This window comes from Synchiropus splendidus, chromosome 3 (genome assembly GCF_027744825.2).
Source record: "Synchiropus splendidus isolate RoL2022-P1 chromosome 3, RoL_Sspl_1.0, whole genome shotgun sequence".
Taxonomy (NCBI): domain Eukaryota; kingdom Metazoa; phylum Chordata; class Actinopteri; order Syngnathiformes; family Callionymidae; genus Synchiropus; species Synchiropus splendidus.
Genome location: NC_071336.1, coordinates 12771777 through 12786469, shown reverse-complemented (window position 1 = coordinate 12786469; position 14693 = coordinate 12771777). Strand labels below are relative to the sequence as shown.

Here is a 14693-nt window from a genome sequence, read left to right as displayed (position 1 = left end):
TTAACTTGGCATCAATAAAAAAATGATCAGCAAATGTTAAGTCAGATTTTTTTAAGTCACTTTTGGTGTGACTGAATGTTTTTCTTTCCACAACTGTCTGGCACATTCATCAAGTGTTTATCTTTGGTTAGCTTAGCATCATTAACGCGATAGCTGAGTGTGGCGAATTCATTCAGTCCCTTGACACACAGACTCGACGTGAGATGTTCAGTCAGCAGGGAACGTCCACTGCTGCGACAGATTAACATTCATTTCCCAGTTCCTCCAGGAGCAGGGAGCTTTAGAGAGTCATCATCCTGGAGAAAGTGACAAAATGTGAGAGTGGCTGAGAAGCAATGAATGTCCTCGGCGGATTAATCGGATAATCCTGGGACAAAGGCAGGATCAAGCTGTCTAGGACAAGGGGATGCTGGAGTATCTGCTACTGCTACTGCGTCTGAAAAATGGTCAGGATATATTAAACTGATATTACTAAGTTCTAGGATGCGATCACATGCCCCAAATTTGACAATTTGGTGTATTTATAAATACATTAATAAATTATACTGAATGCAAAATTCCACCAAAAGTAAAGTCAGTAAAGCATTCAGTAGTCAGTTGATCTCTTTTTCGTGCGTGTTTATGTAGAAGCAGCGGTGGCCTGATGAGACCTCTTGAAACACTGGCCTCATTTTCACAGCTCAGTAGGTGGCGCTCTCTATTTAAACTGATATGGGGTTTCACTGGAATGTTACGATTTTGGCTGCTTGTGATCACCATCTTGTCCTTCTAGTCACCATCCCACACTCGTGACCGGGGATCAGGGTGGACAGTGAATCGAAAGCTTTGCCTATAACAATACATGGACTTCCTCAGCTCAGATAGAACCCACTTCCAACCTGGATATGACTCAACTCACCCTCATCGAATTGAGATCGAAGACCGGCAAGCTCACGCTCATGCTTGCTGCTTCAGCTTAGTCCAGCGACAATCACTTTGGGGCGAAAGTTTCTTAAAAATACAAGCAGTACTTGCAACAAAGTGAATCCCTGTTGAAATCCTAACTTCTTGGATAATAGGTCTGGCTTGGTACCAGCAAAAGCATTGGTCATGTATCATATGTAGTTTGTTATATTCAGTATAACCCACTTTGTCAGTAGATCTTGTGGTCACAGTTCCAACAAGCTTATACTTTTTTTTAGATAAAGGTGATCTTGCCACAGTATCACCATCCCTGTCTGTCCATCCAGGACCACCATTGTTGTGCAGTGTAGTGGCTTTGTCTTTCATCGACGCAGATGCGCATCTCTTGTCTTTCAACTTGGTTCCGTCATCAATTATTCACAAAAAAAATCGAGAGGAAAACAGAAGTACAAATAGAATTCATTAAATAATGTCAATGTCCTGTTTCTGTTCTGGATCTCCCTGGTGATTTTGCGGGGCGGATTTTCTTTCCCCAACTTTATTTTTCATCTCTGCAGGTCCCCGTTCCTCCCTGCCTGCTGTCCTAGTTGTACCTGTGACAACACACACTCTTAAACACACACACTTTCCCCCTCAGCGACTGCAGCGGAGCCAAGTTGGAGCCGCTACAAAGACGAGTCCTCTCGAACAAACGCACGCCAGGGTGGAGCAATGACACAGTTATAAAGGGGGGTGGGCGCGCTCATGTTCGCAGGAGCTGGAGACAAGGGACCTGGAGATGCTAATGATGGAAAGAGTGAGAGAGCGGACCATATGTCAGTAAAGAGCCTTAATATGTCCCTCTTATGCCAAACCTTCGCCACACACTATGGAGCCTCATGTAAAATTCACCGTGGGAGCCTCTGAAGCCGACGATTATGTGGTGACTAATGACAGTAAAGTGACAAAGGGGGAGTCTGCCAGCTGGGCACAGTGAGAAGAAAAGGAAGGGAATTTTCAGCGCTTTTCCTGGCCTCTAGTCCTCAACAAACCTGACCATGGAAGTTTTCCAAATGGGGTGCCGTAGTACTCTGACACGGAGGTGGTGTGAGGACCGTAGGCTGTTGTCACCTGGGCTCAAATGTCCTCCTTGATGGGCACCTCCTCATTTTTGTGTGCGGTGGTCTATGAGGCCCAGTGATCATGTGGCCTGCAGTTTATTATAAAGACATATTGATCTGACTTCATATCTTCTGAGCACTGATGCTGGATTTAATCATTTGTATTGTGGAAAAATGCCTCTCATTTAAGAAACTCCAACTCTGTTCTGATTGTGAGTCTTTTCATGTGAGGTCGCAGAGAGAAGATGCAGAAATCATCCGAAATCCCCACAAACAATACGACCTGGTTCAGTTGGAGGAAGACTTTGCCAAGAACGCAGGACACACAGGACGGCGAGGAGGTGGTACCAAACGGTGCGTTTCAAGCACGACCCCTCTGAGAGGTTCTGCTTGGGAAGTGTGTCAAAGAACGAACGGTGATGATGGTATCATCTGATATTCTAATTAGCACGACATCAAATGAGAACGGGGTCCACCGAATCCCCCCGCCGACGCCGCTCATCCGGTCCAACAGCCCAACCTTCAGGCAGCAACAGCACCTACAAACAACTGTGGCAGAGACATTCAAACCACTGCAGCCAACTAGTTTGTTCACACACTCAAGATTTTAATATTACAAGTCGATTGGTTTATTTTTATGGTTATATAGTTTGGTTAACATTTTTCTTTTTTTTTCTTTTCTTTTTTTAGTGGCTGCAGTCAAGGTGGGCATAAAAAAACAGGTCAGTTTTGACTCTCCCATCTTCCAAGATGGAGCTTTTTGAAACAGGCTTTGGTACATTTTTGAAACAGGCTTTGGTACATTTTTGAAACAAGCTTTGGAAATACAAAGCTGAAACCTACTTCAGGAATTTTCTAGTTGAAAATGCACTGTGAGTGGTGAAATCTATCTCAAATAATTGTCCACAACAAACGTAGACATAGAGACAGATAAAACAAAATAAAAAAAAAAACGCCAAATGTGTTCCACAATAAATGATGAAGACATCTTTCATCCTCAACAACCTACAGCACACGCCAGGACCCATTTATGGCTAATAAACATGCAAAATGACACAAATAAAACCACAACACAATTTCGTAGGTGAAACCAGGAAATGTTTTCTTTGTATATGAGACATAGGTTGTCCAACATCACATATTAATTATTTAAAAAATAAAAATAAAAATTGAGGACAGTAAGCTTTGAATAAACAGTAAATTGGTTAAAAAAAAAAAAAGGACCCTAAAGTTACAGTCACCTGGAAGTCTGAAATAACAAAGAAAGGGATATATGCAGGGAGAAACTCAATAAAGTCTGTGAACTAAATGATGCCTGTCATTTTGTGAAATCCCGTATTCCCTGCTGGCTCGTACACTCAGGACTTTCAGGTACTTGTTCACATATGTACCCAGACGTTCACTGAGGTTTAATAACTCACTGGGTGTCTCTCCTAAAAGTAAATCTTGGCCATTGTGATTCATTTAACCTTGTGTTGCAGCAGCAGTAGGCCAAGTGCCCTACTGACACCCTGATTCAATCTAAACTTTGGGCTGGGGGTTAGACAGCAACACGGGGAACGTTTCCTACTGGACTCGGAACTCAGAAGACACAAGGACAGGTTCATCACTACATTTAACCAGTTATGGGTTATCGTGAAGCAAATAGACAAGAAGCTATATATTTTGGAATAAACTTCCCAGATATTGACAGAACACACAAATAAAGTATTTAAGATAACTGACATTTGAATTTTAACATGATGCATAGTACTATATGCTACATCACTTCAACAGATAATCGTCCACCCCACAAAAAAATAAAAATAAAAATAAAAATAAAAATAAAAATAAAAATAAAAATAAAAATAAAAATAAAAATAAAAATATATTTTGCAGATGATTCAGAACTTCATTTTTGACAAACATGATAAAATTCCTAAATAATTAAGTTTGATGTACGGAGCGATAAAAAGTGAAAAAATAAAATAAAATAAAATTGGGGCAAAACTCTGCATCATCTGCATCCAGCGACACTGCATTATCACGGCACCATCCAATCACAGCTCAGCCTGGCAGCTGGAGGAGGGGAGACAATCACTTCATAAACGTGGAGAAATTAGAAAAAAAGCAGAAGAGTCGGGAAGAAAGTCAAGGAGTGAAGATCCCAAGTAGCAACGATTAGAAAAGAAGATTAAGAAGACCAAAGAAAACAATCACTGCAGATTCTAATAAACCGGTAAGTTTGTGTGCTTCTTTTTTTTTTTTTTTTGATATATATCTAAAAATATTTTAATTTAATTTGGGTTCATCGTTCATCTGACGGATCAACTGAATATCAAATATTCACTTTGCCTTCTTTATATTGGTGAAGTAGCTGTCTACACTGTTGAATAATTGTGGATTCTATTTGAATAAACTATAAATACCCAATAATTCTCTGTCCGTTTAGTATTTGTATACATCTCTGCCATGTTATTGTGTTGTTCAAATATCTGCTTTATACCTGCTTTATTGATTCTATCCTCTATTTTTTGGCCTGGTTCGTGATTCCAGACACCAGGATGACACCAGATTGTGACGAGGTATATTCTGTGCGTATTCTCCTTTTGTCTAACAGTTTGCTCTGCAGAATCATTGGTTTCGTACGGAACTTCAGTATCAGAATGACTTTATTCATCCGGGGGTGAAATGACTGTTTGGAATGTAGATCTTTGTTGCTGCAGTTTGCTGCAAGTGGCCTGCATTTGAAATACGCACATTTTGTTGTCCTACATGGAGTAAGTAAATGACTTATTGGGGCATTGTTGTTTGTTAAACTTCTCAAGATAGTGCTCAACATTTTACCCAACTATGGCCATCACTGAGCATCTATGTTATGCTGGGTGCAGATGTTTCTACTGACATGACCTTCATGTACATGTGATCTTCGTTGGGTATTATGTTTTGTGTCACATTCTCCATTTGTTGATTCACTGAATATTGAGTTAAATGAGTATAAATAGTTGCTAAAGCTGCTTTTTTAGCTGTTTAGTCATCATTTGTGCTGATGCTAAAACAACTACAAACTTATTGTTCACAGACATAAAATCTGTATGACATTTTGCTTCATACTGACGCTTCTGTTTGCTCGAACATTCTTTAAGAAATCTCTTTCAGTCCATCAGGTGCACATTGTCCACCTGCAGCTGTGTGTGCTTCAAACCTGGAAATGACCAGCTGCGGTCATGTGATCGTTGTGGTCACAGCTGGGTGATGCATGGTGAGAGCCTTCACATGTCCATGATGAACATCAGATCATGAAGTCAGTCTATGAGCAATGACACATATGTATATACAATATGCTCATGCATGCTGCTCACGATGCTCGGGTGACAAGGTGTCGGGTGCTTCCTGTCATTCTCTCAGCGGAGCATCTGGAGTGTGCATCTGCAAACACACGTGTTCACACACAGACTTGAATACACATTGCTACTAAGTGTTGGGTGACAATAGGATCTGTTTCATTCAGGCTTATTCTCTCTAACCCACCTTCTTTTCCAAGCCCTGGACAAGCTCCGGGCTCATCCTTTACCCGGCTGCTGCCCAGTGGAGGTGGTTCTTCCCGGGCTGGTGTTCGACCTGAGCTCCCTAGTCCTGTATGGAGCTCAAGCGATTCCGGTTAGATTGAAAATACTGTTGGATCGCCTCTTCAGTGTTCTGACAACGGAGCAGGTACACGCGATAGGTTAAAAAAAAGGGTTTCACAATTTCATCCAGATGTTCTTGCTGTCTCTGTCAGGTGGGCCACATTCTTGAGGTGCTTGGATGGAGTTTAGGGGATTACATCAGAGGATACATGCTTCAGGTTCACGTGCATCACTACGAAGTGACCTGTTTTTAGACTCAAGCAGTAGGCTTGACTCTTTGTTCCGATGACTTTGCTCATCTAAATATTCTCTCTTCAGTACCCCAATGGAAAGGTGTTGGAGAACTGGTTGATGGTGAACGCAGACGAAGAGCTTCTTGTCCTTAAACAGTTCCTTCGGTTTGGGGAGACCCGGCCGATTGTTGAGCTGATGAAGGTCCAACGCCTGACACCAAATGCAGCGCCCACGGAAAACTCCAAAATCACTGCCTTCATTGAAAGGAACAGTCATGTTCTTGATAGGGTTCCGAGTCCATCCACATGGGAATCGCTCCATGGAGACGCACATCCTTTTAGAAAAAGGAATCCGGTTAAAAAATTGAACAACCCTGTTTGTCATTTTGAGAAGATTCCTGGAGGACTGTCTCTGCTTCTCCCATTTCATTTTGCCACGTCCACATTCAGCTGTTTAGCCAACAAGGTAACTGAACACAAATTGTTCCCTAAAATGGTGACTTATCTCTTACCCTCAGCTTCTTTCTTTTCCCAGGACTTTGCTCCTCTCAGTGAGTTGATGCAGTATCAAAGGGATGCAAAGCAGCTGAAAACAGAAGAGCCAGCAGGTGAAGAAAAGGCAATGCACCAATCTGAAGACGCTAACATCAAGGAAGACCCAGACAAACCAAGTCATTCAAATCTGCGAGAGTTCACATTTAATCTGGGCGAAAGAACAAAACAAACAAGCACCTCAGCGCTCACTTTGGTCTCAAGCCCACCTGTGTTCTCCAAATCAACCTGTCCGTTCCAGGTTTCACTTCCAACGTCGATGAGGACATCTCAGAAACTGGAAGCATCTGTATCTCCCTCACTTAGCACACTTCCGTCCTTCTCCAGCTTCCTCTGTCCTCTGCCAAAGTCTTCCTTTTCACCCTCTCTGCATCCACTGCCCACTTCGCTGTGCTCCGTGTCTTCCCTCTCTGGAGCTGGAGGTCGGAAAGGCAGGGTCTGCTGTGGCGTTTGTGGGAAAAGCTTCTACGACAAAGGTAGGAGCAGCATTTTTTTATATTCCCAACATACATATTCATTTCTCATTTGCATCTGACCTTATGACATTTGTTTTCCAGGGACGTTAAAGATCCACTACAACGCCGTCCACCTGAAGATAAAGCATCGCTGCACAGTCGCAGGCTGCACTATGGTGTTTAGCTCTTTGCGAAGCCGAAATCGCCACAGTGCAAATCCAAACCCACGACTTCATGTGGGCACCAGCAGAGACATGCACACTCAAAAACTAGCCAGTCAACAGGGTGAGGTACACAGAGGAGCATCCAGCCAGGACGATCGCACACACATATGGAGAAACATTGAAGCAGACAGGTGCTGGCAGCAAGAACTGGCTGAGCAGGCAACGTCATGTCTCACGCAGCCAAATGGCAACTGGAAAAACACTCCCACATCTACGTCCAAACCTCTTCCTGATACCCATTCTCTCCTCCCAATCCAACGTTCTTCAACGTTGGACTCGCAGCCCCCCATGATTCCCTCTCCGATAGATGACCCCCACGAGAGCCTGACAAATCACACTCCACTCTCAGTCTGCAACTTTCCACCTGCATTTGTTCCTTCAAAACGATGCCCTGCTGACATTGACACCAGTCTACTGATACTGAAGAAGAAGCCGAGGAAGTCCAGCATGCCGGTGAAAATTCATAGAGAGGCATTTGAGGGTCGGAGAATAAAACAAGAGAAGTGCTGAGATCTGTGTATTTCACTGATTTTAAATTGATTTGAACCAGTTAGAGAGAAGAGAGCATTGAACAATCTTCTCCCAGCAGGAAATTGTACAGTATTGCGACTTATTTCGTCACGTTTATTTGTAGCTGTGAATGTTTGTGTCATATCATCTCATTGTGCTTGTGTATTTTTTTTGTGTGCTTTTTATTTTCATGACTTCTCACGAGCTTGTGCCCCCATCTGTAAAGACCAATAAAGCCATACACATACTTGCAACTCTTTCATAGTGACGTTAATGTCAATTCTTTATTTGAAATTTTAATGGATATACACTGATGTGACTGTGAAAGAGGGTCTCACTAGTCGGTATTGACCAATACACTAGACTACCTTGTAGCAGTTTCTCCAATATTTATTTTAAGAACAGTTTGGTTAGGCATTGTTGAAAAAAAAAAAAAAAAAAAAAGCGAATGTATGAATTATTACAATGAAGAAATGCACGGAAAGCTATGTAGCTTTTGGCAGACCAATGCAATATAGACTATTTTTTAAATAAATATTTTAAAATCATATTTTATTATAAATGTAAAATATAATCATTTGATGTTCGAAGGTGACAATATCAGGATTAAACTTAAACAGTAAATGTCATTCGATATTTAAACAACCGACTACACTAATAGCCAACAAGGACTATTTCACCAATTTGCTAAAAATACATTATTGGCGCAGCATTTTTTTTTTCGTATATCAAGTCGGAACTATGTTACTGACTTCCGCTTCGGCACGGACGCCTTTTCAGTTGACAGCGGAAGTCAACAAACCAGCGAGCGAATGAGCTGAGAAGTAAATAACTAAATGATAAGGCCCAGTTCATCGATATGTCGAAAGCAAGTGTTTTGAGAGTATTTATCTCCGAGAGTCTCGCGGCTGCCTCTCGGGAAATCCTCGCTGCGGTTGACAAAGTCGTAGCCGGATACGAAGAGGAGGCATTGGGCTTGAGACGCGAGCTCGACCGTCAGAGGGAACAGCTGGAGCTCCTTCAGCTGCTGCACCCCCCCGACTACACTGGTCGTGAGTTCAAATCCATCAATAGTGGCTCATGTTGGTTGCATTAATATAGACACATGACGTCTGTATAAAAAGCTTTTTGGCTCGTTACTTATCTATACAATGTAAGAAGAGTTTGTACGTTACATTTAACGATGCAAATGTGGATTCAGCCACCATTGCATATACCTGTATATTGCATTTTAGTTTGCCTCTAATCTGTTTATACATTTACCAGCAGTGTAATTCTTGTGACATATAGTAATAACACTTGGTCTGTAAGAATTGCAATGTGTGTAAAAGTAATATCAATACAAATATCTCAATTAACGTGCGCTTTTACCAGGGGGTCAGAACATTACTGGAAACCAAAGACATGAAAAGGTGGAAAGGGAAAGTCTGGACCAAACAAAGCACAACCAAAATATGAGGTATAGTATTCTGAAAAATGTAGTATTCATCTGTGCTGCTTAAACATCTAAGAATGGATTTGATAATCATATATTACCTTTTTCATATTCACTGCTGATTGTTTACAGGCATTTTGATCCCGAAATGCAGTGGGAGAGAGGTAGCAGTGAAGCACAGAACCATGTGGATTTAAAGATTCGCATCATTGAGGACACCACGACTGATGTCTTGTCAAACGATGGTATCCTTCTTGTTTTCTCTTTAATTTTCCATTGAAACTTGAATGACAAATAATTGAAGGAATTAATGGAGAATGAACTGATCACGCTGCGTGAATTTAAAAAAAAAGAATTTACATGTTAGAATGATTTTGTGATTTTTTTCTTTTTTCATGTGTCATCTGGCAGTGCTGAAGAATTGTCCAGTATTGAACCTGCAGTCCCCTGGTGGCCTGTCTGAATCAGAATTCCTGCTGCTTCTGAGGTCCAAGTTCCCTCAACTCGACAGAAACCTACCGTTTGAAGTTTGTACATCTGACAGGAGGAAGAGACTGCAGCCTCTACGGCTGAACAAACTGACAGCTGAAGAGATTTCTGGCCGAATTGGCAAAGACAAGGCCATGATCTTCATTAGGCTGAAGGTAAAATAGGAAGTAAATGTTGTTTTGTTAGTTTCTATGTAAAATGTATTTGCTAAAGTTTATTTTACTATCATAAAAATTTGAATTGCCCTTGTTTTTTAAATTTCATTGTATCAGTATCTGTTTCGCACGACATTATTCTAGTTATTTATGCAACACTGCTTTTTTACGTATATAAATGCAAAAGATCAGCTGCAAGTTTTTTTCTTCCTTAGAGAATTGATGGTCCACTTGAATGTGTTGCTGCTGAAAGCGTTGAAAACTCTCCCACTACCACCTCTGTCTTGGGGATGGCAGAGATCAACAACAGGTAAAGATGCACAATTTTATTTAGTAAAATCCATTGTGGCGGTGAATTAATTATCACTTAATTTACTCTGATTTTGACATACAATAAAAGAGAGGAAAATAAGTGGTTCTGCCATGGAGAAACCAGGTATTAACTGGGGGGTGCTCTGTGAGCGTCAGAGCTGCAGTGGGAGTACAGCTCTTCACCATTGCCACTGTAATGAAACTCTTTCAGCAGTGTGAATCGATTCCTGCTTTGCTTGTTTAAAAAACTAAATACAACCAAAAAAAAAGTGAGTTATTTTGTCCTTGCTTTATCACACGTGTTTACATTGCCTAATGTGACTCGTGTTTGGTCTCGACCAACTCTGTTGTTTGTGATGAGAGACACACAGTTGGTATTAATGAGGTTAGTGTTTATGAGGGGAGCTAGGATTCTCAGAAGAAAGATGCTAAGTTAAATGTTACGAGTGCACTCCTGATTGTTCCCGCAAACAAAGTTTTCCTCTGCTGTGAGTATGAAAATTTCCTTTTAAATTACACCAATGTGCTTAGGTTTTCCATAGGGAATGGCTTATAACCACTTTTTCACAGCCGATACCAACATCGATGCGGCAGCCTTGAGTTGGTCGATTGTGATACCTGATTGTTGTCACTCAAAAAGTTGTTAATAATGTTTATGGGTGTAAACTACTTAGTACTGCCACCTAAAAGTAAACCACTAAAGTTGTGCTCAACTGCTTTGGCCTTATTGAAATGCAAAGCTTTTAATGGCATAAATAAAAGTGCAACATGGCAAAAATATTGAAATACTTAAACGAACAAAACAAAATACCACGCTGTACAGCTTGTTTGATGCACCATCGTGAAATTAAAAAAAAACATTAAAAGTATGTCATGCAAATCAGACAGATCCTTGAAAAAAGTCTGCTACCTGGCGCCGATCCAGGCCGACACTGCTAAGCTACCACCTTGAAAATTTCCTGTCCAAGTTATGTATTTCTGATTCTGGTATCCACAGTTCCCCTATTGACGTGGACCATATGTTTGATGGCTCAGCGGCTGAACAAACCTGTGGAGCAATGACTTTGGAGAAGGACGGTATCCTAGGTCAAGTGGAGGACAATTCAACAGAAAAAAGTGAAAAAGATGTCAATGATGAGAAAGAAACCAGGATCAACAAAAAGGTTTTGGTCGTCAGTGATGATGAGTGGGAACCAGCGAGTAAAGCGCACAGGGGGAAGGTGCGGATGAAAAAAGCTAAAAAGCAGAAGAGGACAGACCCAAATGTGCTTTTTTGTAAAATCTGCAATGCTTTCCAGAATTCCGAGGTCGAGTTTATCAAACACGTGCATAGTCACGCTGCTGATCCTGGTGGTTTGTGTAGCGTATGTGGAGAAACCACTCAGTCGCTTGTTGACCATCTTCACTGTTTCCACAAAACTTTGGTTTGCCACATTTGTGGAGACTCCTTCCATTTCAAAAACAGCTTCGATGAACATGTAGCCTCACACTCTGGGGAGAAATCACACAAATGCCACGTTTGCAATGCAGAGTTTGCTTTGGAAGAGTCACTGAATCATCACAGGACACTGCATGAAGCGGACAGTGCTCACAAGTGCAGCATTTGTCAGGAGGTGTTTGCGCTGAAAGAGGAACTGCAAGCTCACCGAAGAACACATGCTGTTACCAAGTTGCATCAGTGTGGGGTTTGTGGAAAGTCCCTCAGTGACTACAGGTCTTTGTCGCGCCACAAGATGACCCACACCGCAGAGAGACCTCACAGCTGCCATGTGTGCGGCAGGCGTTTTAAACTAATTGGAACTCTGAGGACACATGAAAAGATCCACACCAACCGAGAGCGATCTTTCCTCTGTGACGTCTGCTGCAAAATGTTCCTGACCAGCAAGCAGCTTCAGATCCACATGAGGCAGCACACCAACGAGAAACCTTACCAATGCAGCAAATGTGGCAAGGACTTTGCCACTAGAGGGGCTTTGACCGTCCACATGAGGGTCCACACAGGAGAGAAACCGTATCCCTGCCCGTACTGTGGTTGTGCCTTCAAACGCAAAAGTAACCTTGATGAACATGTGACTGTTCATTCAGGCATCAAGCCGTTTGTTTGTGGGATCTGTGGAAAAGCGTGCGCTCGGAAGACACACTTGACTGTGCACATGAGAACTCACAACGGAGAGAAACCGTACAAGTGCAACGTCTGCGACAAAGGATTCACACAGAGTCATTGTTTGAAGACACACAGGAAGACCCACCAAATGAGCGAGCCCACCGACTGACCTTGAACCTCGTTCCATCAAGATGGTTTTCTTTGCGCACAATGTGGGGTCAATGTGTCATTTTCAACTTCGTGAATGACAACAGGCTTCTGAATAATAATTCCACTGAATGCACTGTCTGTATATTCTCCCAAACCCATTATATTTGTGTAACTACAGCATCCCTTCAAAAATGTCATTTTAGAAAATGAAGTTGTGATTTACCTGCTACCATTTGCGGATTCTTTCCCAATAAAACAGAAGAAAAGTATTGATAAAGGTGTCTCCCAAAGTGCAATAAATAGACCTTATTACGTTGAATGACCAGGTTGCTTTCCTTTCCTGTGTGAACCTGTAGGGCCAAACCTGCCTAGTGTATGCTATAATACGGAGACATGTTAACATGTATTTATAGAGAATTAAGAAAGGTGGAGACTGTGGAAAACTGAATGCACAAAATGACATTTCATTTCAGTCTAACTGAGTCGTCTTCTCAGGGTTCAGAGCTTGAGTTGAGACAGGGCAGTTTTCCAGCTCGGTACAGGTAAAGAAGCGGCAACACCAGGTTGCTGGGCAACGCAAAAAACATGCAAGACTCGAAAGCGGCACATTTGTCACTTTGACTTGAAAAGGCAAAATTATAAAGAAGGAGGCCAAGAGCAGTCCCTGCAAATTTGACTGACAGTACTGTCATAATGATTTGGATTGTTTGGAAAGCCCTCTGCTTCGATTGGGACTCCTTCTCCCGGCTTCCTCCAGCTTCCCCAGGCCTGGGTCTCTTCAGAGCCCAGAGCACAGAGATGCTGCAGAAGATTACACTAAAGAAGCTGAAACTTACCATGCACAGATATAAGATGCTATTTTCTGAAAAACTCATGCTGTAAATCATTAAAATGCCATCGACTACAAGGAGAATCCATCCTGTATAGATGCTGCAGGTCCGAACTCTGGATCTGCGCTTAAGTTCTAGATAGTAAACAGGATGTACAACTGCCATGTAGTGCAGGACACAGACTGCCACGTCAGTGATGTCCAGCCCAGTATACGTGACTAAGGTGAGGATGAAGCCACGGAGAACCATCTCAGTGTTAGAATGGATACTACCATAGAGATACATGAAGGTTCCCAGCATGCTGCAAAGCTGCATCGTGATGGAGGTGTAGGTCTGGATGTCAGTTAAGTTCATGAGTGGCGGCGTAGGAAGCAAGCGTTGCGCCTTCCACTGCTGGTATCCCAGGCAGAGAATGTATAGGAGGAGGGGCAGCAGGAAGATGTGAAGGGTGGTGAAGACGGTGATGATGTTGACGTGGTTAGGGGTCTTTATGCAGCGACTCCAGAAAGCTCTCATGGCATCAAAAGGTGCAACGCCCGTGTTATTGGAGGCCTAGGAGGTGGACAGTGTTATGTTTTTATATTTTAATGTATTTTCAATATTAGAAAAGCAGTTAGAGAGTACAAGCCTCCACCGAGCTTCAGTGTTTCTCTCAACTAAGACAGTGAAAATTCATTTTTTTTCTGCAATTTCTCTGTTTTTCTTCTTCAGTCACGCTCATGCTCTATCATGTAAAATTTACTCAATACATTTTTATTGGTTAAAAACAGAAGCAGTATTCAGCCATGATAACAATGAGAGGTTTACCCACCATGGTCTTGCTGTGGTCATCCGCCTGGTGCCTCCGCTGTCTGAATGAGGACGATAAATTTCTACTTCTGATACTTCTGTTTCCACAGTCTTTCCAGCAGGCAAATATATTCAACGGGGACATCAGGCTTAGTTATTTGAATGTCATTCAGCCCTAAAGAGGGAAAACTTGTCCATGGGGGAAAGGTCCAGAAAACTGATGAGAAAAGATACTGAAGACTCATGGTTTTACATTGAAACACACTGACAATATGAACTGTGGCATCGCACAAAATACGTAGTTCAAATTCCTTTTGTCAAATCTTGTATACCATACTGCTTCTCCTAGTTTTGTTGAGTATGATTTATTTACTCAGCGCATTTCCCTAGCATTTGCATAAATATTCAATTATTAGTTACTTAAAGTTGTGAAATGTTTCACTTTCAAATGTGACATTTGCATTACAATTGAAACAACATTTCTTGTTTGATCAACAAGTTACGGCCAACTTGTTGCCCGTCATTTGAATGGCACCCCAGCGAGTAGCAGAACTGGCAGGCTGTTCAGAGTGGACTGTGACCTAAAGATCGGTGAACTACAGAACAAAGTTGACTTAAAGATTTGCATTCTAGAGGAGCAAATTATGTCCAATACGTTTATCTGAATATCCAGGGAATTACAAATGTGTAAACGTGTTCAACGATGACTAACATAGCATAATTTCTTCTGGGTGGAAGGTACCAATGTTGGGTATCAGTCTGAAACTGTGAGTACTCGTGCTCATAGAATGACACCACAGTACTGTAACTACTTGACAGCAAAGCACACTCTTTGAATGTCAGC

The 14693-nt window shown here is 41.9% G+C and overlaps 1 protein-coding gene across 1 annotated transcript; it reads left to right on the top strand.

Moving 5' to 3' along the window:
• Positions 1–8376: 8376 nt before the first annotated feature.
• Positions 8377–12731, top strand: LOC128756031 (zinc finger protein 260-like). Its single transcript, XM_053860162.1, has 6 exons — positions 8377–8637; positions 8960–9044; positions 9153–9265; positions 9432–9664; positions 9880–9974; positions 10974–12731. The coding sequence occupies exons 1-6, from the start codon at positions 8445–8447 to the stop codon at positions 12247–12249; spliced, it is 1995 nt and encodes a 664-aa protein (XP_053716137.1). The 5' UTR covers positions 8377–8444; the 3' UTR covers positions 12250–12731.
• The last annotated feature ends 1962 nt before the right edge of the window (positions 12732–14693 follow it).

Bases quoted from the DNA above. Each gene is read 5' to 3' on its own strand.
- LOC128756031 (XM_053860162.1), top strand. From the start codon at position 8,445: ATGTCGAAAGCAAGTGTTTTGAGAGTATTTATCTCCGAGAGTCTCGCG. The intron at 9,266-9,431 runs GTATCCTTCTTG...GTCATCTGGCAG, and splicing joins TGATGTCTTGTCAAACGATG to TGCTGAAGAATTGTCCAGTA. The intron at 9,665-9,879 runs GTAAAATAGGAA...TTTCTTCCTTAG, and splicing joins TGATCTTCATTAGGCTGAAG to AGAATTGATGGTCCACTTGA.